The 25982-nt window shown below is 45.2% G+C and overlaps 1 protein-coding gene across 2 annotated transcripts in view; it reads left to right on the top strand.

Annotated features, from left to right (window-relative positions):
* tnrc18 (trinucleotide repeat containing 18) overlaps window positions 1-24741 on the top strand; it is a 38997-nt gene extending 14256 nt beyond the window's left edge. For both annotated transcript variants that reach the window (XM_042007200.1, XM_042007193.1), the window contains exons 4-30: window positions 1644-1748; window positions 2085-3836; window positions 5871-5958; window positions 6090-6319; window positions 7030-7176; window positions 7487-7671; window positions 8058-8472; window positions 8595-9581; window positions 9669-9814; window positions 9902-10035; window positions 10168-10281; window positions 10379-10562; window positions 10647-10962; window positions 11376-11588; window positions 13816-13974; window positions 14322-14758; window positions 15102-15233; window positions 15350-15491; window positions 15570-15687; window positions 16998-17073; window positions 17163-17271; window positions 17367-17483; window positions 17979-18131; window positions 18774-20524; window positions 20620-20856; window positions 22432-22506; window positions 22640-24741. In XM_042007200.1, coding sequence (XP_041863134.1) covers window positions 1644-1748; window positions 2085-3836; window positions 5871-5958; window positions 6090-6319; window positions 7030-7176; window positions 7487-7671; window positions 8058-8472; window positions 8595-9581; window positions 9669-9814; window positions 9902-10035; window positions 10168-10281; window positions 10379-10562; window positions 10647-10962; window positions 11376-11588; window positions 13816-13974; window positions 14322-14758; window positions 15102-15233; window positions 15350-15491; window positions 15570-15687; window positions 16998-17073; window positions 17163-17271; window positions 17367-17483; window positions 17979-18131; window positions 18774-20524; window positions 20620-20856; window positions 22432-22506; window positions 22640-22846 — 8729 coding nt within the window. In that variant the 3' untranslated portion in view covers window positions 22847-24741. The remainder of the gene's footprint in view (window positions 1-1643; window positions 1749-2084; window positions 3837-5870; window positions 5959-6089; window positions 6320-7029; window positions 7177-7486; window positions 7672-8057; window positions 8473-8594; window positions 9582-9668; window positions 9815-9901; window positions 10036-10167; window positions 10282-10378; window positions 10563-10646; window positions 10963-11375; window positions 11589-13815; window positions 13975-14321; window positions 14759-15101; window positions 15234-15349; window positions 15492-15569; window positions 15688-16997; window positions 17074-17162; window positions 17272-17366; window positions 17484-17978; window positions 18132-18773; window positions 20525-20619; window positions 20857-22431; window positions 22507-22639) is intronic.
* The last annotated feature ends 1241 nt before the right edge of the window (window positions 24742-25982 follow it).

Genomic DNA, 25982 nt, shown 5'->3' with positions numbered 1-25982 from the left:
TCCAGAATTTCATGAAAATAAATCTCCACAAATGAAAAATTCAATTTATCGATTCTATCGATTATTCGCCCAGCCCTAATTTTATTTTTTATTTTTATTTTTTTATTTCGAGCACATACAAAACCACATGTACAGCCATGAGAATTCCAAATACAAAAAAGAAAAATGAAACAAAGATCATGCTCGAAAAGGGGCGGGAAGAAGTAAAACTCAGCCCTAATTGAAACTAATTAAAGATGTTTTGTTTACATGCAGTGGACAGAAATGTTCTATGTTTGATTATGAAGAATATAAATGGACCACAATGTGATTTTAAAGGCTGATTTTATAGTTTTAGCATAAAAGCTAGAAATACATATGTCCTCTAAACAAACTAACATGCGACACCAGCTTCATTCTCTCTGTTGTTAATGGCCATGTTTAAAAGAAAAGAAAAACTCTGTGGGGGTGGCAGGGACTTTTTTTGGGGCCTTGCCAAGGGGGGCCTTGCCAGAAAAAGTTTGGAAACTAGTGGTCTATAATAAGATCTAGTCTCTGAGAGCAGCAGCTGGCTGGCGGGCAGACTCTGGCTCAACACCCCGGTCTGATTTATGAACATTTGCAGGTGACATAAGTTCAACTGTAAAAAGTATAGAAAATTAGGTCTAAATGTTCAATTTGCTGACATTTTTATTGGAGCAATGAATGAGCAGCTTATTTGATAATGGACTAATTATTTGCCCTATTATTATTATTTTTCTTCACATAATATGTGAGTGTTCTGGTTTCCTTAGTTTTCAGATATTGTAAGATTTGGCTTGGTCTTGACTTGGCAAAAGTTTGGTCATCGTGCTGTGGGCGTCTTTGAGCTTTTTAAGTAAGCAAGTGGTCTATTTAAAAAAAAAAGACATTTTCACACATGCACATTTTTCACATGTACGTTTTTAGACTTTGTTCCATAAGGAAAAGACGAGAGTGAATTATCAACATTCACTCCTGACTTCTTGCCTCTGTGTAGTAAGAAATGTGTGTGAGTCTGGACCAGATTCTCTGCACAGGGGAATCCTGGATCCAGATCTGGATTGACATCAGAAGCTAATACTCTTTTAAGGTGGACCATGCTCCATCTCTTAGGATATTTATGCAAAGCTGCCCATTACATATTGAGCAATCCTGCTAACGGACAACCACAACCATCCTCATTATAAATGACACACATCTTAGTTTAAGATAGTTTAAACACCTCCAACCTGCATCTCTCTGAGACAGAACAAAAACAGGCCTACTCCTTAACAGTGTAACTTTCATAATGAAGGATTTCCTGTGAGTGTTTGGTCAGACTGTATTCATTTCATTAGATAGGGGTGGTACTTTGCAGAATGATGTAATGATCTGAAATCCAGCCTGAGCTCTTTAATCTCGCATGCTGTTATCAAATGAAATGGATGTGAGGCACCTCTGATAATAGCTGCACCATAAATAGTCGAACATTGTGAGAGAAAAAACTCCAGTCAGTCATTGTCACTGCTTGTCCAGCTGTTATCAGATTAATTGCAACAGAATTGATTAACTGATAGTAGTGGTGTTCAATCTTAGCAGTAACAAAAAGAAGCTGTGATAATTATGTCATTTTTTCTATAAATTGCTGTATATTGTGTTTCCAGGCTACCCTCCTCTCCCGAGCAGCCTGTACTCCAGCCCCTACCTGTCCCTGGGCCACCTGGATCCTCCCCCGCTCTCGCAGCACCCTCTCTATGACTCCCATAAAGGTCAGTGGCTGTCACTAAATACAATCATGGAGACAAATGGTAGAAGTTGGCATATAAATCTTCATCTATCACCTCATATATCAGTGGAGGTAAATGTGTTTTTTGTTGAGCCTTTTCATTATGAAACTAGATTAAGTTGGTTATGGATCTGCAGCCTGACTTATGTCCCCGGTAGAGCTGGGTGATGGTGTAGGAGTGGTTCATTGTAATATTTTCTTTGCAAGCAGATTCATAAATATTTATTTTCAGCCCAGCCTGTCCCTGCAATGGCCTGTTATTCTCTCAATCTGTATGTGTTTCAACAGTTTGTAAACAGTTTATTTGTGTTTGTTTCAGAGGGATACTTCCTGTCATCCTCTTTGAATCAATCGCCTCTCCACCCCCCATCTGCTTCATCGACCACCCCCTCCAGCTCCACTACCCCTCAGAGGATCTCCCGGGATGGGGGTAGGGACAGGTCGTACCGGGGAGAGAGGGAAAGGGAGAGGGAGCGGTTGCGAGAGGAGCCGCGCCCGCACAGTGTGGTCGACCTGACGCAGGACGGGAGGAGCGAGGAGGACCGCAGGGTGGGAAGAGAGCGGGATCGGGAGAAAGACAGGGACCGGGACACAGAAAGAGACAGAGATGGTTGGTCCTTTCATCTGCACCAGCAAAAGTCAAACTCTCATTCTTCCACTGTGGAGTCGAGATCCAGACAGTCTCCACAGCCTTCTTTTCCACCTGTTGGGGGAGGAGGCGGGGAGAGGTTTCATGGACCAGAAACGGAAAGAGGGGGTCGGGACGAGGAGGGCAGCGGCTCTCGACCCCACCACAATCATAACTCTAATGCTAATTCAGATAACTCCAACTCAGACCGACAGAGGAAGAACGAGTCTGTGGCCACGTCCGCTGGGACCCTTCACATCTCTTATGTCCTTCCTCCTGCTCTCCAGCCGTCCACCGCTGGTCTTCCCCACCTCTCCCTACCCAGAGAGCAGCGAGTCAGCGCACCTACATATGTGCCTTCTGTGGAGGTATACGATGAGCGGGTCGGGCCTATCCAGATCGCCTCTCAGGCCCGAGACAACAAACACACGGACAAACACAGAGACCGGGAACGGGACAGAGAGCTTGACAGAGAGAAAGACAGCTACAGGTTTCATGAGAAGACTCTCAGGGAGCATCCTCGGCTCCAGTCTGGCGATTTAAACAATCAAAGAGAGGAAGGTTCTGTCATTTGCTCCAATGGTTCCTTTGGTAAAAGAGGTCAGGATGCTTCTTTCTCTTCAAATCAATCACAGTTCAGCCCAGAAACCAGGGACATCTCCAAACATCTCAGAATTGGCATAGAGCGGGCAGGGGCGGAGCCTAAGTGGAATGCCATTAGCCCGTTGGCCAACTACGCCACAAATCAAATGGCCGCTCTTGCCGCCCAACACGGACACACACTCTCCTCCCCCCACAGCCAGTCAGCACACACACAAAAGTCAAGTTCTCCTCACACATCCCATCGACCCAGTAGCTCACAATCCTCCCACAGTCAGTCCCCCCAAACACAACATGGACACGGGCGCACAGATGAGGAGGGGAGTCAGAGACGCTACCTGGCCCCATCAGGGCTCTACAGACCCGGGGGCTCGCTGGTGGGAGCGCCCGCTGACAGAGAACGAGGCGGAGGGGCCGGTCTGGATTCCACCGAGGTTTCAGCCATGCAGAGTCTGATTAAATACAGCGGAAACTTTGCTGCTGAAGGTCCCGTTTCCTCTAGGCACATTGTAGATGGGCGGGGAGCTTTTGGGGGTCTGGCTAGTATTGGGATGGTTGCTGAGAGGGAGAGGGAAAAAGAACGGGAAAGGGATAAGGATAGAGAAAGGGTTGCAGTTGGATCAGGCAGTTCGGGAGCAATGAGGGTGCCCCCTCAGCTGAAGAGAGAACAGGAGCGGCCGGACAGCGCCCGCTCGTTTGGCCGGGAGGCGGAGGGCGAGGTGCGCCACCCTCCGGTTGGGATTGCTGTAGCCGTGGCCCGACAGAGAGACAGCGGGAGCACCAGTAAACAAACCAGTGGAACCTCAGACGCACAGAGACCCCTGCTGCAAGCAGCTATTAAAGGTAACTATGTTTAAGGTTTAAACTCCACATCCTTCAAGACCTGTGATTTTAAAAACTCTTTACATTGCAGACAAGTATTTTATTACTTTTACATAGTGAAATCTAGTATATTAAACATATCTTAAAGCGTTCACTTGTCTTCTCGAGCTTCTGCTTTCAGCTCCCTAGTATCTTTCAGAATTAAAATACCAGGAGTACATTTCCTCTTAGTTAAATTAGCCAAATCCTTATTTTGGTTTCTGTGAGTAAAAGAGGATTAATTTTCTTAGCCATCAAAGTCCTATTTATCCAGTCCCTGTTTTGACTATGAGGTCTTGAGGCATGTAGCGTGACCTTAATTGGAAAAAAAAACTTTAACCACTAATGACTTATTTTGCCACAGTTTGTATTTTGATGAAAGGCTCATTTTTGGCGACTTTTACGGGCTCTATGTGCTGCACAGCAATTTCTGTAACAGTTCACTCTGTTCTTGGACATCAAGGTCACTCAGCTGTAATGTTTCTACTCAATCTCTCTGCCTTTTACTTGTTTCTGTGTCAGCTCCATGTATCATTGAGCTCTTTCTGTCCTCCCACAATTCAACCTACCTCGCTGTCTTTTTGCTCTTTTCATTTAGTTGAATGTCTCTCTGCTTCCCCACCCTTTCTGTCCTTTTTTGTGGAGGCACTCATTCCTTGTGTCCCCCCCCACCCACCCACCCCCCTCTGCATTAAACATGTCATTACAGAGTGTGCCTAAAAGCTACAAACAAGCCTTGAATTACAATAAGACCATGGGTGTGTTGCTAAGCGATGGATCAATCTTGAGAGTAACTGTGTATGTAAATGAGTGATTGTCTGTAGATGTTTGCTGGTTTGCATCCTCATTCAGGAATAATAATTAATTTCAGAGTGCATGATCTGATGGCGTCAAGTCTGCACATTAGGAAGAGAATTAAATAAACAGGAGCTTTTCTAAAGTAACACAAAAAGATGGATGAATGGGGGGAAGGTAGATGGATGGGTAGATGGACAGAAGTGAGGAAAAGAAGGATGGTGCAACAAGAAGAGAAATGGATAGATCAATAGGTTGATAGATGGGAAGAGAGGTTTGTCAGGAAGTAAAGAAGTGAGGAAAGAGGGAGCGATAGACAGAGGTCCAGTGATGAGGAATGGGGAAGAATAAGGGGTGTGCAGTGCTAATCGCTGGGTCTCTAATACTGAGGATAGCATGTGGGACGGACTCTCTGTAACCTTGGAAACAGAAACCTTTGCTACGGAGCATATCAGAGCTTGTTAAAGTCTCCTGTCGCTTTTCTGGGCTTCACACACACGCACACACAGAGGAGACCTGAAGGCTTTGACACACATGTATTAAACCCTTCTGCCGCACAGGGACCTTCAGTCTGCGCTGATGAGATGGAGGAGGGTTCATGGGAGAGAGTACGATGTGGAGAGCCTCATGTTTATTCTGGATGGCCCAGTGGAGTGCTAGTGTCCTTTTATTTATTTATTTATTGTTTTTTCTCTTGCTTTCCCTCCCTGTCTTCAGCCGTAGGCCCTCCATAATGAGCCGGATGGGTTTAAGGCTTTGAGTGTGTGAGTACAGTAGTAAGGCAGTGGAGGCTTGTTCACACATTTCATGTGACTTTAGATTAATTGACAAGAGCTGACAGGAGGAGCTGGAACTGTCACTCTATTTCTGTGTGTTTGTACAATATGCACACAAATACAATGTTGGGCTTCAGCCTCAACTTCACATTTTCAGCCTCTCCTCTTGCTTTGACAGGCTGTGTCATGTCACCATTATATAGCTGCTGTTACCCTACCTCTCCAGCTCTCCCCTTCTCCTGTTTTCTTTCTATTCTCACCACATATCCTCCAACATTGGCCCCTCATATCTCTACAGTATAATAAGTATTCTTTCGTTATCTTCTCTTAAATGTATGTTACATGTGGGACAAGATTTAAAGTCTCAAGGAGCTTTGGTGATGCAGCCACTAAACATCCATATCTAATCTTGTTCTTTCTGCCTCTTTGCCTGAACCCGTCATAGATGAGGAGCGAGGGGAAGACCGGCCTCGCCATCATGACGACAGACTGCTGTCTGGTCGGCTGGATCGTGAGCAAGAGAAAGCAATCAGGTGAGAAAGTGAAGCTGATGTGTTTCTGTACAAAGTTGTCATTATTAAGTGGTCAATATGGCAAAAATAATGAAAAGTAAGAGTGTTTTTCTTCATATTATGTATTTCTTAAATGTCTTATCTCTTTTCAGAGAGTCCAAGAATCTGTCTGAGTTTACACAGATGCATCCGGCTCCTCTGTCAAGTGGCTTGACACCTAGTATGATGACGCCAAGCCTCATGACCCCAAACCTTATGGTCACAGGAGGAGCTGCTCTAGCAGGGCCAGGGAGGTGGCCTCCAGACCCCTCAACTCTGACCTCTCACCCCTGGATGCCCCGGCCTGGAGCTCCTCCAGTCTGGCTCTCCAGCTCTCCATACGGTACGCAGACCTACATGTGACTGAAGTCATTTGCAAGCTGCTGCAAGCACATATTTAAACGTTTCCAAAACTGGAATTCACATTCTTCTTGAGACCTTAGCATGATGTCAAAGTGAGGAATGTGTTTAGGAATTTCAAGGATTTGGGGGCTAATGTTGGGAGAGAAGATAAGAAGAATCTATTATAAGTGTGATGGACAACAGGTTAAAACAAGCTGGCAAAATCCTGCATGTGTATGCATGGTGTGGCAGTAAAGGGAGGTGCTGTCTGTGCATGTAGCTGTCCGTCCAGCATCGGCCACAGACATTCCTGATCTTTGCAGGACATTCCAGACCTGCTTCTCCTATGACCGCTGTCCACAAATAACAGTGCCAAGACACACATAATCAAACACTTATGTCAGCCTACATGTAACAAGACAGACGCTCATACAGAGCTCCAAAAAGGGAATCTCTGTCTAGACATTGAGGGCAAAAAAAACAAAACAAATTCTCTCAAAAAGCAGCTATATTCAGTGTGTTTTACCATATGTGACTCCGTTAAGATGTCAGCTTGGATGTGAATTATGGATGAAGAATAAACGCTTTGGAAATGTTAGATTTAGTTTAGCTTAGCGAGATACAGTCCCTCTGCTCTTGTTTTCATTAAACATTTTTTCACACCTCTATCTCTGTGGCTCTTTTGCTCTCATTTTCCCCACTTCCTTTCAGGCCTGGGTGCCTCGTCACTCCACCAGACCCTCCCCCCAGGCTATCCACCCTCTCTGCCAGGTTCCATGCCCCCTCCTTACCAGTTTGCCAGGGACCCTCAGTCTGGACAGCTGATCGTCATCCCTGCTGAACACCTGCCACATTATGGTATGAAAGCTGTTCACTCTCTGTCAATATGAGTGTGTGTATTTACGTATGGTATTTCAAGTATGAAATCAAGCATCTTTAATGTAGAATTTATATGATTATCATCATCTTGAGACAGATGTTAGATTAAGTGTTTACTGAAAACAAATAAGACAACTGCTAACAAAAATAGATAAAATTGACAAAAACAGTATTTTACTGAAAATAAAAATGTCATGAAGCAACACAACACAGCAGTTCCCATCTGGGAGGCAGGGCCTTGTTAGAATGTTAGAGTTATTTCTAAGTTTCTCTCTTTCTTGTGTTACAGGAGGGGATCTGCTGGAGCGTGGAGCCCCAGTGTGGTCGGGTGTGTACGGTTCAGGGAGCTCCTTGCAGCACGCAGCCCAGCTGCAGCTCCTCTCCCAGCAGCAGATGCTCCGGCAGCAGGAGCTGCTGATGATCCAGCAGCACACGGTGCAGGTCCTGGAGCTTCAGAGGAATGCCCAGCTAGTCGTAAGTGGACTAGGCATTCTGCAGCTCACAAGTCACTCCAACACTCATTATTCAACTTTTGCATGTATGATTTTGCATTTCCACATCAGTCTGACTCCATAGTAATGATACAGCATGACTACTTGATGCTTGCTTAAAAGCTCAGAAGTGGTAGTACTTGAGGGGAAAAACCAAGCTACACTATGCATTTGAATTCCCTGTTTTCTTTTTGGTTCCACATATAAAGTTGTGCAACATATTTATTTAACACTTGCATCCTGTGTCTTCAGAAGAATACAGTTAGGGAGTCTAAATAAAGCACACATGATACTAATATTTATACACTGTCACATCAGTTGCACACAGTGAGTGCATCTGTCAGAAACATCTCCTCTGTTGTGTCCCAGGAGCGCTTAAAAGCCAGCGAGCACCGGCCAGAGTTGGAAGAAAAAGCAGACAAGCGGAACGCTGATCCAAAAACCCGACCTTCCTCAATATCCTCCCCGCTACTCTCACCCATTCTGCATCCCCGCAAACCTCCCCTTCCCTCTCGGTCGCCAACCCCATCTACGACCTCCCTCACCCCACTGCCTCCTGTCTCCTCTCCGGTGACCACTCTTAAGTCAGAGGGGGGAGGGCAGAGAGTCCCATCGCATGCACCAAAGCCCCTTCCTCACCCGGCTTCTCCCCGTTCAGCATCTCCACCCCCATCCTCACCACGGCGGCCAAAACAGGAGGTGGTGGAGGAGGGGGAGGTGGGTCGGAGGGAGCAGAGAGAGGGGCAGAAATCAGCTTCTGTATCTTTTCAAGGCATCTACTCTGGTGAGTGTAAAGAGCCTAGCAATTGAAATTTGGGTTTCTCTGGATATTTTTTTTTTTTTTAACTAATTTATTTTAAGTATTCTCCTGTTAACTTCTGTATTTTTGCGTTTCTTTTATAACAGATCTCCCTTCAGGTTACCCTTACCAATCCATCACTGCACCATACGGGACACCCTTTCCACCTTATCACCTCGCAGCACCCACAGCAGAAAACACAGAAGCACATCGTCCCTGCTCTCCTGCCTCAGCTGCCTCTTTACCCTCAGCGCACTGCCATTCAAGGCTTCCGGATGCAGATATCAAACCACGGAAACTAGAACCAGCAAAGACTGGCTCTTTCCTCAAACAGGAACCTGGCGAGGAGCCGCCTCAGCTCGATGCAACACCAGGCTCGCTCGGTCCTCTTCCGCGGAGCTGCAGCCCTGTCCGGGTCAGCGACGATGTAGAGATAGACAGGCAAGCCCCGAAGCCCAAGCCTCAACCACTACCTCTGCACGCCCCCAGTCCTCCAATGCAACAAAGAGAGAGATTGAGAGACATCAGGGAAGAGGAGAAAGAGGGATGTCCAGTTAACATGGAGGTGTCATCTTATTCGTGTCAGACGGTGTATACGCCACCTCCACCACATGCTGAACCTGAGCCTAAACAAGAGGTTGCCAAGGAACCAGAGCAAACTCAATATCCATCAGTCATAATCGCAGACTCAAACAACCAAGAAGTGTCTCAGATGTGTGTGTCATTAGAGCGAACTACCGTCACTGCATGTGAACAAGAACAGCCCGACGCTCAAGACGACTTAACCTCTGCCAGTCAGAAAGAAATCTGCCAACCTCCTGTATATCCTTCACCCATTCCCACCTCTCCGATCCCGCTTGTCATCAGTTCAGAGGATCCCATGGGGGGGATGCTTGCCCTGCTAACAGCCAGTGAAATCGCCCAGGCCAGGCCCAGTTCACCACCCATCCTGACACTCATATCACAGGTAGAAAATCTTCCTGTGGTTTCTGATTGTAGCAGTGCTGGGCCCCTGGAGATGGTGGCTTTAGAGGGGATGGCCCTTCTCAGCCAAATGGCCCAACAAGAGATTGATTACATGAGCCATGAGCAAGGCAAGCTGCTTTCTTACAACACATCCATTCTGTTATTTTGTTTGTAACATCACTCTAATACTGTAATGATCTGTCCAACCCATTCAGATCTGACATTAGAGGGTCTAGACTGTCTTCTTGAAGCCAGCAGACAAATCCTGTTGGAGGCCATTGAGACACAGTCCCACATCGATCTGCCAAGAACGCTGGATCCAAACAAGAAGTACAGCTGGAGGCAGAGGAAGGAGGAGCCAGTAAGAGGAAGAAAAAATGTTAACCGTGAATGAAAATGTTTCAACAAAATTCTGACTCTTTCGTCTCGTCCTTGTGTCTCCGAGCAGCTGTACAGTAAAATGTCCGTGGACATGCTTGACACTGTGGAAGTTGAATACCGTGTTCGCCTGGCTGAGCTTCAAAAGACGTACAAGGAGAAGCAGAGAGAGCTGAGCAAGCTGCAGAGGCGCAGAGACAAGCGGTAAGTGCTGGGGAACACAGCTCACCCAGAAAATGAATTAATCACACTTTTGTTCCTGCTACATCCGAATAAATATCTCACATTTCCCAGTCAGCCAAAACACACCTTTAACTCTTTCATACTTGGTGTCAGTGAGCGGCAGCAGCAGGAAGATGAGAGGAGGAGTCTGACCAGACGGGGCAGAGGAAGACCAAGGAAGAGGAAACACTTGGCCACACCTCCCAAACTGGACAGCAGGCCTGGAAAGTGAGTGTCTAATTGAGCCTTTTCTCTATTTAATGCTTCTTCTTTTTCTTTTTCTCTCTGTTCTCATTGAGTGAGTATAAATATTTCCATCTCTTAGGGTGGGTAGGACAGTGCAATACTCTGAGGACTCTGAAGCTGGAGAAGGACAGAGGAAGAGGTTCCGCGTGTCCAGAGATGAAGAGGAGGCGGAGACAGGAAGTGGCGCGTTGAAGATTAAAAAAAAGAAAAAGAAGAAGAAGAGCTGGAATGAACAAGAGCCATCCACCAGTCACTCTCTGGAGGTAGGCCACTTAGACATGAATCAAAGCACAAGTGGTTCACATTCGTTCTTATTAATTAATGGCACATTTTGGTGGTATTTACAGGTGCTCAAGGCAAAACGTGGACAAATGTGCGAGCAAGAACAGCTGGCCTCTGACCTGGATAGAGCCCTGTCGCTGTCGCAGCTCAGCTCTCTTGGCGCACCCCGCAAGCTTGCCTCTGGCGTGAAGTTAGACAAGTCGAAAGCGAAGTCTGCAGAAAGCGGACTGAAGGAGCGAGGCATCCACTCCTCCCTTAAAGGAGGGAAAGTCAAGATGGCCACCAAGGCTTCTGCCTCAGAGATTGTCCAGAAAGTGAAAGGTCAAAAGAAGACTGCAATGTTCTCTCCCATGAGATCAGAGCTCAGCAGCTGCTCCAACAGTGAGTACCTAAAGAGAAAAATGTCATTTATATCTGATGTGTCCAAGATGTGCATGCACAGAAACCCACATGTAGGCAAAGGCAGAAGTCTTGGGAATTCCTTTTATGATTAGTAGAATACTACAGTTGTTCCATAAAACTATTTTTTTTTTAATAAATACATCTGACTAGTGGCTGCTGGCAGGCTTGTAGATTAAGACACTATTATGTGAGCTCATCTACTGTATATTTTGCATATACACGATCATACTATGAGTTAAACACATCGGGTCGTCTAGATGTGTTTTTACATCAGGAAACAATAGTTTAAGTTGATTTTGCTGCATCTTGAGTAGAATCCCTCTTTGAACCTGGTTCTTTGTTTTCATCCCTGTCGGCTTCATTAATCATTAACCGTACTTTCTCCGCACCAGACTCCGATTCAGAGGAGCACAATTCCGCTCGAGGAGGCTGGCCTCCTCTCTCTGGGATGCGTTCCCACGGCAACCTGACCAGGAAGAGGCGGCCCACATCGTCACCGACATCCCTGCAGCCCAGACAAAAATCTCAGAAGAAGAAACACAAGCACTTATCCCTTCTCCTGGAAGAGGCGGGCCTCAGCTCCTCTGACGACTCCTTTGACCAAGGTTACTGATCAAATCTTACAGCTCCAAGCCTTTTTAAGGTTGAGTCAGACAAAACTGTGTCTCTGAGCCTCCTCACAGCTTGAGTCTGTTAGATACGTTTTGCTAAAGTAGCCGTTTTCAGACTGTGCTTTAGCTTGGCCATCCCTACCTCTCTTGCTGCTGGCTTGTTTGCAAAGTAGCAGTGTTTTATTTTTGTTTTGTTTTCTAAGAGTTTACCAATTTCTATGGACTTTTTTTATTGCCTGGATTGCAAAACTGTTTTTGTAGCATTTTGTACAAAGTATGTGAATTGTGAGATTTTTTTCGATGAAGTTGTACTGCAGTTTGGTGCCTATAAGCTTTATTAAAGGTGTTGATTTGATTGGTACAGATTGCAAAGTGCTGTGGTCTTTGTGTCTGCTTCATCTGTTTGTCTGTTTCTGTCAGTCTGTCCAGCTGCCACTGCACCTCACACATCCTTTAGCGTGCTCTGTTAGTCAAATATCCCTGTTCTGGCAAAAAAGGTTGGAAACACATTTGGAAAGCTAGCAGAGGATTAGCTCAGAGCACACAGCTTGAATCTGATTGGACAGATTGGTGGTTGATCAGTTAAAAAATGGTTAAAATAAGCAGATCTGTATTTATTTATTTTAAAGAGTTAGCCACTTTAATATGACTCCAAATGCTTTTTGATGATGTGGCTCAGTGTTTGTTGTGGGTGGTCTGCATAAAGGGTGATTAGGTTTGGGGATATTTGGACAATAGAGCTCCTCCTGTGTGTACTAAACCTTCAAATAACCCTTTTCCCTGCTCTCTCAAGACACCTTGCTCTGTCCTCTCACCTCCATCCCAATCCCTGCCCCCCACCCCCCTCCTTTCCTACCCATGATGCTTTGAGTGTCTCTCAGCCTGTTCCATGTGCTTGTTCTGCTGCTACTGCGACATTACAGAAGCTTGGCGAGGATAAGCGCAGCCTTGAGCCCACGCTGCCTTGCTACGGCGAAACCCCCCAAACACACACACAGCTGTGGCTAAAGGCTTTGCTTGAGCTAAGCTATGCTAAGGCTAGGCTGCGTTCTCGCCGCTGCGCTGCCCCGCCCTGCCTGAGGCCACACCCCTGTCACCTGCTGTGTAAGTAGGAAGTGCCCCTCCCTCTATTCTTCATAACACTAACATGGACGATGCAGCAAATTAAATCACACAGAACATGAACTTTTTATATTGTTTGTTGGTTTTATTTTTTTCCTCACAAATTGAAGCTTTCTAGTGGTAGCCATGGTTGTGCCCACTTACCCAGCTTCACGCCTCCTGATTGCTTGTAAAAGGTTTGAAGGAAGGATGTTTGATGCTTGTCGGGAACAGAGGATGTAACCATGGTTACTCAAACCTCAGGCAAGCATCATGCCTAGGGGCCTCACAGGGCTGTCCTCTCAGTGCCTGCTTGTTGTAACGTCTGTCTGCTACTGTTAACACACAGTGGATTCACAGGACCAAATACAAGAGCAATTCATTTAAATCCGTGTAGGAAGTCAAAAAGATTTAAAGTGCTACGGTGACCTTTAGCTTTACTCCAAAACAGCATCACTGCTGGCTCTAGTTAGAGCTGAAACAAGCTGGTTTCTTTTCATTAAAGATCTTATTTCAAGTACAGATCTGCTGCAGTTAAAGAAATTATGTTCTGTGCATCCACCTTTACTGTTAACACTAACCCCTGCAGAGATGCTCCTCTTATTCACCTCTTGCCATGCAGCTAACTGCTAATAACCAGCAGCACATAGCTAACCAGCAGTATGCTACTCTGCTTGTATGTCTGTGCCTTTTTTTCTCCGTTCTGCTGGCTTGTTGGAGGAAGATAAGCTAGTTTCCATCTTTTAAATCTACATTATTTTCCTATTATGAGTGGTGTTTAAGCCAAACTTTAACTCATAGGTGTGTGTGTTGGTGTGGCTCGTGCATTTTTATGGTAAATCCATAGTTGCCCTGCTCTGTCTTTCTAATGCAACTACAGTGTGAAGGCAGGCTGCAGTGGTTTGGACAGTGTTTCTCAGCAGCTTACACGTTAAGAAGTGTGTGTGTGTGTGTGTATGACTAAGAAAATTGTTACTCTTAAGATCCCACTTGCTGTAATCATGGTATTGTTTTTGCTTGTTTATTTTCGATGGTGCAATAAGAAGTGCTTTTTGACATTTGTCCCAGACGCACACCATAGCCACGTTTGTTTCTGAGCTGACCGTCTTCTCTCTGACAGAAACCTCAGAGGACGAGTCCGACTCGGATGATGATGGCGACTGTGAGGAGAGTGGACTGGGTCTGTTGGCAAAGTTTGCTGCGAGCGCACTCCCTGTTAACTCAGCCCCGTTGAGCCTCCTCCATGATGGCAAACATGACAGCAGGCAAAGTACTCTGGGTAAAAAACAAAACAACAGACACAAATAAGCTGTCATCTCTCTGCAAAACAACTGAAGCAGATCAGACATGGATTGGTTTTTTGTTTTAAGTGGCAACAAGATAAAAAGTAACTGCATTTCAGGCTGTAATTGGGTTTTTCATGGTTGAACAGTTTCTAATTGGAGCATGAAATGATTCGTCTTGAATTATGTATTGGTTTCAAATTGATCAATATTTTTACACACAAGTTTATTGATTTCACAGAATTTAACACTTTAGTTTTTTACTGCCTTCATGTTTAATAGATTGCACTAGTGTGTGTGAAAGGAGGACTTTTACGTCACTTGAACATCTCTCCTGTGTCAGGTTCATCGGAGTGTGAATGGTCAGACTCTGGCTCAGACTTGAGACTGAGGAAGTTCCCTTCTCTGCTGCATGGGAAGCGATCCGCCCCTGAGCTTCCCCACCTGCCTCCGGCTACGCGCCGCGTCGACCAGACCAGCCCCACCAAGCGAGATGAAGCTCTGCCTGTCAAGCGGAAACCTCTGGCAAAACCGCGCCCCAAATCCCGGTCACAGGGGAGATTCAGCTTCGACCTCAGTGAGGACGAGGGGTGGAACCGGCGACGCAGCGAGAGGATTTTCCTCCACGATGCCACCACATCAGCCAGCCAGATGTCTGCGTCGGCTTCTTCCTCCACCAGCCAGAGTTCCTCCTCCAGTTTGGCCCCGCCTCTCACCCCGAAGCCCACTTCTAGACCCAAATCTACTCCACCTGCTCGGGAGGGAAAAGATGTGGTGAAAGTACGTCAAAAGCTCAGTCTTTTTCCTTCTGTGTCCTCATCTTCCCAATGTCCTTCATCCCCTCTTCCATCAAACTCTGAACCTCTTTCTCTCTTGACATATTTGCGAGTATGTGTCTGAGTGTGTGTGAGTGTGTGTGTGTGTGTCAGAGCACCAGCAGGGTTTCTCAGTACTTCAGTCACTGCAGCAGTCCCCTGCTGTCTGTGTCGTGTTGTTGACAAAAAAGGACAATTGCAGGTGGCCTGGCAGCGTTGCACCCTCAGTGTGTGTGTATGTCACCGATTTACAACCTTATTATTCATCTGCCTGTTTTTATCTGTGTGATGCAACTTTTTTCCATCAGAAAAAGAAGCTGAAGGACTCTCCACTGCCTGTGAGCTCATCCACTCTGTGCAGTCTGGTCAGCGATGGCCCTGCGCCTCAGAGCCTGAGCCCGACACACAAGAGCCAACCAAAGGCCAAGACCAAAAGAGAGGTCAGTGGGATGATGGATTTCCGCAAAGTTATTAAAGAACTGAAACATAGCTGACCTAACAAGGTCAAAACCAGAGAATTATAGCTGGTAAAAACTAAATTTTTGGGTTCTTGCAGCCTTCCAGAGGCGCTGTGAGCCGGCTGATGGAGAGCATGGCAGCTGACGAAGACTTTGAACCAAACCAAGACAGCAGCTTCAGTGAAGACGAGCTCCTCCCACCACGAAGCAACAGTGTGACTGAGAGGTCCTCCACACCTGGTCAGTATCCACACATGCACACACTACAAGTGCTGACACACATAATTACTAATTGCTTGGCTGGGCTGTTGTGTTCAGCTTCTGTGCAGTGTGTGTTGGATAAAGACTCTCTAGTGGACGGACTCAGAGTTTTGATCCCAATGGACGACCAGCTCCTCTATGCAGGACATGTAAACACTGTGCACTCCCCTGACATGTGAGTACACATGAAGTACAGCCTGAAACTCTGAAATTCTATTTTTTTGTTTTTCTTTGGTAAATGACTTTTTCACTCAATTTGAGTCCAGTCCTTGTAATTCTCTAATTTTAGCTTTTGTTTAAGCCACATCACACTGAGCTATGAATCTCGTAGCAAACTCAAGTCCTCAACCGGTGCTGTATCTGTTTGACACTTTGCCTTCAGCCTTTTGCAAAAACACATTCCAATTTCATCAGCTGCTTCTATGACAAATACCTAAGATAATACAATTTGACAGATAATGACAAAAATGTTATTACCAAAGAGCTGTTAGCTGGCAGATCTCTGCATCATGTAAAGTGTTTCCTTAATGATTTTGAAGAATTTGAACAAGTGGAGGACAAAACAAAGTGTTCGGCCTAAAAAGGTATGTACAGCAGATTAATGGTATCTGGAGGAGAACAAATCCAGCAAAGAGCTGAGACAGAACCTGAGAGGTGTGTCTGGACCTTCATTTGATCAACTGTTCACTGAAGCCTCAGCAAAAATGGTCTCCATGGAAAGGTAACTGTCAAGAAGTAATTCTTAAGGAAGAGAAACAAGGACGAAAAAGGCTGAGATATGCTGAATGATACAAGAACTGGACTGAAATTCGGTGGCAACAGGCCTTATGGAGTGATGAACTTCCCCATGTTTCAATAAAACACTGCACCTGTTTCCAGTTTTCCTGGCAACATACTGTATATAAAAATGATATATATTAGAAATGAGCTTATTCATTTTTCTGACATATTAGAAGATTGAGACCAATCTCACATCTGTAGTCTAAGCAACAGTTTAAAAAGCCAGCAGCTTAGCTCAGCGTAACAGCTTCACTTTTAATGAGCCTCAGTGACTGATAGATTTGAAGATGCAAATCAGCATATTTACTAAAACTTTATTTAAACATGGGGAGACTTTCCTCCATTCATGCATAATGGAAATATAAAGCATGACATTTAGACATAACCTGGTTGATTTTGAAAGCCAGAAGGTTTAAATGAAAAGAAAACAAACAAACTGGAGCTGCAGCCTTGTGGCGTGTAGCTCCATGTCAGATCTATTCTAGCTGGAGCCAAAATGCTGCAGTGATAGTTCGTAAAAAGGCCACACATTCCTCTGCCTGTTACACATCAAAGCAGTCAGAATCAAGATAAGAACTCTGTCTCTGCCAAACACACCATCTACTCTGGAAACTGTCCTGCGGTGTGATTAAAAGCCACAGGCCTCTGCACGGTGACCCCAAACTTTTGACCCCTGCCCTGTTCCCTCACATTTCCTCTCTGCAGATACAGCGTGGTCGTGGAGGGGGAGAGAGGAAACCGGCCCCACATCTACTGCTTGGAACAACTGCTCCAGGAGGCGGTGAGTACACAGCAACTGCATTAGCTTAGGGACCCTCTGCATCTTCATGTTGTGTTGCTTTATATCAGCTCTTCTTTGTGTATTTACAGATCATCGACGTGAAGCCTCCATCTGTGCGTTATCTTCCAGAAGGCACTCGCATTGCTGCCTATTGGAGCCAGCAGTACCGCTGCCTGTACCCTGGAACTGTTGTCAACGGTGCGACGACGGCTCCATCAGCAATTTAATTATGAAAAACGGTTGCAATCAGCTGTTTCCTACTGACACATGATTGTTTATGTTCTCCCAAACAGGAAGTTCAGATATTGATGAGAATGATGATCTTATCACCGTGGAGTTTGACGATGGCGACACTGGCCGCATCCCGCTTTCCCACATCCGACTTCTGCCGCCAGACTACAAGATCCACTGTGAGCAAACATGCACACACACTGACAGTAGGTTTGTAGATGTTATTTAGAAAAGATAGCACACACACACAAAAAGACTCATTACATTTTCACACTCAGCAATCAATTTGATTTTCATTTCCTGGTAGAGTGCTACTAAACAGCTATTCAGGTGCAACATAGGTTGTTGCTTTCCAGGAGGCTTTATGTGTGTTCTAACCAAATACAGTGTAGAAAATAAGGCGTTCAAATAGAGAAATATCACAAAACATTTTATTGCTTCTGAGGATTTTTCTGATCTGTCGATTTCTGCACAAATGGTCTGAATGTTTTCCTTTGCACAAACAAGCTGCTTCCTACGTGTTTTCATGAAGAACCCAATGATGGTATCCTGAATAGCCTGACCTATTACCTTGGGGGTGCTTTGTGGGCAGCAGAGAGGTCCTGCGCTTATGATTATAGCGTGAGAAGCATGTAGTTTGAAACCCTAGAGTCACACAGAAATCGTCTGTCCAGGCGCTGAGCCATCCCCGGCGCTGCTTGTGGCCAGCTGCTCCAGGAGGAGGGTCCGCAAATGCAGCAAAGAAGGCAAAGAGGCGGGGACAAAGCCGGTGGAGACCACGCCCAGGATCAAAGGAAAACCTGGTCGCAAACCTAAACCCAAACCAGGTGAGGGCTTGTTCTGTTTGATGAATCAAAGCCTTATGCTCAGCCTCATCACTGTCTTTACTCACCCATCCAGCTGCTGCAGCTTGAAATCATATATGGTTAAATATAAATGTAAATAAAAGAACATTCACTCACACACAGGAATAAACTGTTTATTTAGATGAATAATTCTTGGCCAGAGTAATGGCTGTCATTCAGCTTGTTGCATGATAAGATCACGCTCATCTTTAGATGAGTCATCTTTTCCCACCAGTTTTAGGAGTTTTAAAGTCGACTTTCAACAGCTGTCTCATATTTTCCACGTCTGTCATCTCGGATATCAGTTTGTCTAATTTGCTCAAACAGCTGTTGTTGTTCTGTGATATACATCATGTCGCATGCCTGATTTGCTGATGCTGGCTTCTTTTTTGACTGGCTAAGCACTTCTCCACTGTAGTGTTTTTCTTTCGGGAATGTTTTCCTGCTGATTTGTCTTCCCTGCTCGGCATGTGAGGCTGCAGACCGCAAAAATCATGAAGCTACACAATTAATTTGTCAGCACATAGAGCATAAATCCGGCTGCGCTGTGCTTCAGCCAAAAAAATTCAAGTAATTGAATTACCTTTTTTGTCTTTACCCTTTTTCTTCTTCCTCCTTCCTCAGAGACCTCCCTGAATTCAGATGGTCGTGAGAAAGCAGATTCACCGCCTTGCTCTACTCAGTCTGCAGAGAGACCACCAGCTTCAGCAAAGTCCACCCAGGACAGGACCTCCTCAGTACAGAAAGCAGCTCAAGAAAAGCACCGGCCTGCATCCCGGCCAACGGTGGGAACCCCGGTGAAACCAGGTCGCAAAAGCTCCACCACATCCCCCACAAGAAGCCCTACACTTCCCAACTCAGTGCCCAGGAAGAGCAACTCTGCACAGCCACCTGTTTCTAAACCAGCCCGGACTCTCCCACCTTCCCTGTATCCCTCCACCTATGGAAAAGTCTTGACTGTGGATCTGTACAGCGAGCCCAACCTCAGCTCGTACAACAGCCAGCTCAGAGAAAGAGACAGTAACATCTCTGTCAGTCCCACCACCAACAGGCCTGTGTCTAGACCTATTCTGACATCCTCCGCTACACCCAAGCCCAGTGCTACATCCACACCCAGAGCTTCCTCTGCTCCATCCCCTAAAATCAAACCCTCCTCAGAACACCACAGTGGGTCCAGACCCAGCCACGGCTCAGGACTCCTACCCAGCCCCATCTCCAGGCTCCCAACAAGCAAATCCAGCTCTTCTGTGACGCCCAGACCATCATCTTCACTGTCGCCCACTTCTGCCCCTAAACCCAATCTAAAAATGCCATCAGAGCAACTATCCTCCAGAACCATCTCCAGGCCCAAACCCAGCTCTGGTCCAGGTGATGTGAGGCGGAAGTCTTTGTCTGGAGAGCCCCTGGTGAAGCTCGACCATGAAGGTGTCACCTCCCCAAAGACCAAAAAGACAAAAGCTCTGATGCTGCTAGAGAGTCGAGGCGTCAGACGAGACCACACCCCCATCGCCTCAGCTACAGCCAATCAGAAGCTGATGAAGGCTAAACTGAGAGCTCCAGAAAGAGAGGCGGGTCTGCCAGAGAAGGATTCCTCCTGCAAAGCACCGCTGCTGGCTAAAGACAAGGTGGACAGTAGTGGAAATGGCATCAAAGGACAGGAGAAGGACACGAGGGAGGAGAAGGCTAAAAAAGAGGAAAGAAGGGGGGTAGAGAAGCGAGAGGAGAGGAAGATAAAAGAAGAGTCTCAGAGTAGCAGCAGCTCAGATTCAGAGGAAGAAGGAGAGAAAGGGAAGATGAAGAAGAAGAAGAAATGCACCTCAAGCTGTTCTTCCTCCTCTTCATCCTGCTCTGGCTCCTCCTCATCTTCTTCATCATCATCATCTTCATCATCCTCTTCATCTACTGATGACTCTTCCTGCAGTTCAGATGAAGAAAGGACCCCTACATCTCCACCGGGGCCTGTCCAAAAACCCCCAGCACAGGACAAAGCTAAAGAAGAAGCAAAAGAAGAAGAAGAGGAAGAGGAGGAGGAGTTGAAGAAGGACATAGAAATAAAAGTTGAAGAGGAAGAACTGTCTCCTCGCTCAGAGTCTCTCTCCCCTTCAGCCTCTCCAGCTCCTGCCGCTCCTGTTCCCACTAAACCTGCCAAACCAGCCACTGGGAAGGGCTCTGGGCAGAGGGGCCGTCCCCCCAAACCGAAGCCCGGTGGAGGAGAGGGGAAAGCGGGGAGACCCAAGCGGAGAGAGGGGGTCCACCTCCCCACAACTAAGGAGCTTGCAAAACGTCAGAGGCTTCCCAGCGTGGAGAACAGGCCCAAAATTTCTGCTTTCCTTCCAGCCAGACAGCTCTGGAAGTGGTTTGGGAAACCCACTCAGGTGAGAAGAAAAAAACTCACAAATAGAAAGAAAATGTAGATATACAAATTCCTCTGTGCTCATCCATTTCTCATCACTTTTCCAACGTTTTCCAGAGACGCGGTATGAAGGGAAAAGCTAAGAAGCTCTTTTATAAGGCCATTGTACGCGGCCGAGAGATGATCCGCATCGGGGACTGTGCTGTGTTCCTGTCCGCCGGCCGGCCCAATTTGCCTTTTATCGGCCGCATCCAGAGCATGTGGGAGTCCTGGGGCAGCAACATGGTGGTCAGGGTCAACTGGTTCTATCACCCAGAAGAGACAAACCCTGGGAAGAAACTCGCAGACAAAAAGGTAAGTAAGATTAAAATCAATCAGATCAGAGATGCCAGCTGACATGCTTACATGGGTGTTAGAAAAAGTGATCCCATCTGTTGTGTGTTTACATGATGGGCAGTTTTAATACAATTGTAAGGCTTTTGACCATAGACCGTATATAAAAGACGGACGGAGCCTCCGTGACGTCACCCATAGGTTTCTGAAGAGCTGAATTGAAGGTTATTGGGCGGTTCCCACCGGCGTCACAAGTGTCGTCATTCCCCGAAAATCCAAAAATGGGCGAAGAGGTGAAGCTGAGAGGTGTTGTAGAAAAATGACCAAGAGTCGGGAACAAGTAAAAGTATATTAGGTTTATTACAGGAGAAGTATTGAATACAGAATTACTTGCAAGTAATGAGAGTGGTCGTCCTGACTTGCGTGAAGTCAGGAGAGACTTTGGGGAGGTGAGAGGAAAAGCAACAGTTATACATTTTTGTAGAAAGAATCCTCCTTCCTGAAGACCTTGGGTGGACACAAAACTCCAAGAGCTGGCGTCAACGCAACCTCACATAGTTGTGTCTCCATCAGAACCAGTCTAACTAAGGGTCTGAGGAGGACAGATAAAGGTCATCTTAGCCTCGTAGTGAACTTTTAACAGAGCATGTATATGAAGAGAATAAACGTTAAAAGTGAATTAAAGCATGATGAGTAAGAATGTACAATGTAGAAAAGTGTAACAGTCAGTGTAAATACAATTTATAAATGAATATAGTAAAGGAAGTAATTATAGTCATGATTATAATATATACAGAGCATAATAAGTCAAATTTCTTCCACAGAGGGAAGTGTAGACTCCGAGCTGCCTGTAGCTAAGAGCTAACTGAGCTAACGGTAGCTAACCAGCTAATGGAGGTAGGCAGGCTAAAGCTAAGGTGCGCTGTTAGCCAGCTAAAAACCGCTGCATCCTTCCTTCTTGCCGTAGATATTGGATACCTGTCAATCAAAAGGACACGCCCTAATTATGCTGAATTTCAAGATTAAATAACATCAAAACGGTTGAGTTAGAAAAAAATTCACCCCCCTCACAGCTGTCATGAAGGTAAACTTGACCTATTAATCCTAAAATGAATTTTTGTACCAGGCTTTAAACATTTCTGCTGTGAAGTTGGTCTTTTTAACATGGGAGTCTGGGGATCGAGTCTGTTTTGGAGCCAGCCCCTAGGTTGCTGCTTGCTTTTGACAAGTGCAATGTGTACCAATTCAGGAGATAAAAACTTGATCAAATATCTGTGTGAATAATAATCCTTAATTCTTTCAGATTTTCCAACATAAATGTTGTATCTGCCACAGAACGGTTCTAATTTGCTGTCGTCATTTTTCAAGCTTCTCCTGAAACTGGTTCAAGCATGCACATAAAGAAAATCCACAACAGAAACGATCAGAATGAGTGTAGACATGTTGATTTTTATTCTGATTAAACGTTCCATTGATCACAAGTGATCCATGTAAACACAGCTAGTGATGATGATAGGAAGGGAAAGGATCAGATTCAGGGGAAAGTCTGGATTTTAAAGCTTTGATGTTAATGTGTGGCTTGTTTTTTTCCCACAGAACTGGGATCAGATGTGTGGTCAGTCTCTACCAGCAGCTCTGCACTCTTCTATCCACAAAAAAGACTTCATGGAGGTGAGCATAAATCAAAATATAATCAGTAGATTATTTAATTGGTTTTAGTGGCAGAGAAGTACAGCGAAGTGCCTCAGATTAGATAAGAAAAGCCTCCAGTGGCTTCACATTAAAGTCTGTTTTTCTGCTGCAGCGCGCGCTGTACCAGTCCTCCCACAGCGACGAGAACGACGTGCAGACCATTAGTCACAAGTGTCTGGTGGTGAGCGTGGAGGAGTATGAGCAGATGACCCACACTCGCCGCTACGCCGACAGCGAGGACCTCTACTACCTGGCTGGCACCTACGAGCCGACGACCGGAATGATCTTCAACACAGACGGAGTTCCAGTTATCTGTTAAAACGAGAAAAACACACACAGGAGCTCCCCCACGCTGCTGAAACCAAGTTAAGACAACCCATCCTGTGGTCTAATCACTGATCGTCTCTCACGTTGGATCCTATCGCAACCATGATGCGACCAACTGAACTGCTCCCGACGCCATGATACACTTCAGACAGGACTGTCGCCAAGAGACAGGAGACACTACAGACAGTATTAAAAGGAATTCGTCTCCAAAAACGTTTGCACACACATGAACTTTCTCAACATGCTTCATGTGTTCATGGGAAACTTTCAGAACAAACCTGAGCACTTCAGTTTCCTCTTACATGTAAATATACCCTTCATGAACTCACACATACAGTATATATGCTCACATATACTCAAACACAATGTAAATACTCACCCAATGCGCACACACACACACACACACACACACCGGTATCTAGAGGAAAATATGAGTGTTTTATTTTCATGTTATAGATTTATGTCAGAGTACTTTTTTCTGAAGAGGTAAACAGTCAAGAAGCTTTAATGAACTGTGAAAGATGATGCAGGAGAGAGGCCTGTGTCAGTCCGTCCCCCCTCCCTCCGCCAGGCCGGACGCACAGACACGCACGCCCCGGTGTGATGTTGTGATTATGATGTTGCTGTGGTGATGTTAGTCATGTTACAGTTATATAAATGTATCTACAGAACAGCAGGACGCAAAGAAAGAGATGCACAGAAAGAGAGGTAGACTCCTACCATCGCTATCCAACAGAAAGCACTTAAAGAAAAAACACTTAAAGTCTATTTTCCTGTTATTTAAGCCCCGCCCCCAACACCTCCCATCATGACAATCCTAACTCGGGCTGACCGTCCGTGTGCTACTAAAATGTGTGACTCCCTCATAGACTCAGGCTAAAGAGAGAGGAATGAATCTTGTACTATTGAAAGTGTTGCTCTTTTTTTTTTCTTTTGAGTTCCTTATTTTTAAAGGAAAAACACTCGAACTAAAGCCAGCTGCTGTTGGTGTAGCATCTGCTACACTCAACACTTTTCCTCACAGCCACACTATGACGAGCCTGCAGGCCTGTCTGGAGGCTGTGGAGAAGCATTCTGGGAAATATAGGACCCCCCCCTTTTTTTTTTTCTTTTTTTTTTTTGCAAGTTAATGTGCAGACAATGTGGTTAACCCAGTGGGTAGTTTCTTTCTCTTTTTTTTCTTTAGTTAGGGTTGTAAACACTGCAGTAAGTCCAAGATGCTTCAAGGTCGTGGTTCCAATTCACCGTGAAGCTGTCAGCACTGATCACATCAACATAATTCAATTTCAACACTCATCTTCCAAAGTTTGGCTTCATCTGCTCTTTTTTCTGTTTTTTTCCCCTGTCTGCAGCCTTTGCAACCTCTAAATGTCCTGTATTTAGTGGACTTTCGTTTAGGTTTCTTTTTTTTTTTTTGCTGTTGTCACCCTCTGCAATCACACGTTACCCTCTAAGCAATCACCTCTGACATGAGTGCACTTTGGACTGAGACTCTGTGCTCTGGGGTCTTGTATTATGTCTTCCTTGAGTATTAACTAAACTCCCCCCACCCGTTCTCGCTAACACTCCTTTACAGCAACAAATGCAAGCAGCCATGTCTCTTTGAACACATTTCTCCCATTTTGGTTATTTTAGCTGCTTATTGTTTTTCTATGTGCCTCGTTGAACCATTGTTTTTAGGTTGAGACTGTTGAATGTCGTGCTCAGGATTTTGTGAGCGTTTTGGACAGCCTTACTCTCACATTCCTTATAATGACGATTTGCCAAATCTCTCTTAGTCACCTTCCCCTTTTACTCCCCCCAGTTATACTCAGTGTCTTTAAATGCGGAGAAATAATCAGATATTTTCTCATCTTTGCCCACTTTCCTCCATATATATATATATATATATATATATATATATATATATATATATATATATATATATATATATATATATATGAATATAGACTGACACTCAGATATGTAAGTATCTATGTGCAGGTTACTGCAGAGTATATTGCATGCATATGTGCAGCATATACTACGCTGTGTACACATGGCGTATATTTGACTATTAACCACGCTGCCCTCTCTTTGCTTTGCTCTGCTTTGCTGCAGAGATTGAAGATTGTCTTGTTGATATTCAATAGGTGTAATATTTTCTACTCTTTTGAGACCTTTTGGTTTTGTCTACATTTCTCAGATTTTTTATTATGTATGTTTTTTTTTTTCATGACGTTTCGATAGACGATCCAAGATGTTAATGTGGCGTTTTCTTGTCAAAGAACAAGCGTGCACATTTTCTGATAATTCAAACAGCCACCCAGTAACGGAAAGTTTTAAAATGTGCTGCTATTGGTATTTAAAGTGGTTTAACCAGGTACAGAGTGACTATGTTTTTTTTTTTTGTTTTTTTTTTAGATTACTAAAAATCTTATCTGCTAAAGGCCCACATGTTCCTTATTATGCTCTTCTCCTGAGTTCAGACGTTTTGAGCAACAGGTGGCTAGAATGGATCTCCGTTTGGTATTTGAGCATCCTGGAGACACAGGTCGCGTCGGTGTTTGCAGACTGAACAAGTTAAAGTGCCCGTTATGAATGTTTGTTTACCCCCGGAGCTGCTAAAGCCTTTTCCTCTCAGTGTGTGTGTGAGTGGACAGAGGTAAGGAGACTGATAAGACATCAATTTCTTATCTCCTGATGCCACAAACACACACTCACCTGCACACCCCCTGTAACCCTCTAAGACGTGTTATTGCCTTCCAAGCTCTATTTTCCCCTCCCCATCTCTATCCAAAGCCTCCAGGCCTTCAAACAGGGTCCAACAAAAAACACACACACTTACCCCCACCCCACTTCACCTTTATTTAATTTATGTTTTAATAGCTTGACTTTTTACAGTATGTGTTGTGTTTTTATTGCCGTTTGCATCTTACATGAGCTCATCTTTAAAGTGTTTGTTTTTGCTGTGATTGTTATTTCATTTTTCCTCCTTTTGAATTCTATGGTTTCCCTTGCTTCCCCTCTCTGAACAATCATCCAGCCTCTCATGCAATACTGCTGATGGGTACTGGGAGCTAGCTGCTAGAGAGAGAGAGAGAGAGAGAATGAGGAGAGTGAGAAAGAGAGAGGTGGACTGGAGGCTG

This window comes from Melanotaenia boesemani, chromosome 2 (assembly GCF_017639745.1).
Source record: "Melanotaenia boesemani isolate fMelBoe1 chromosome 2, fMelBoe1.pri, whole genome shotgun sequence".
NCBI lineage: Eukaryota > Metazoa > Chordata > Actinopteri > Atheriniformes > Melanotaeniidae > Melanotaenia > Melanotaenia boesemani.
The sequence above is the reverse complement of the archived record's forward strand: the minus strand, read 5'-3'. Positions and strand labels throughout refer to the sequence as shown.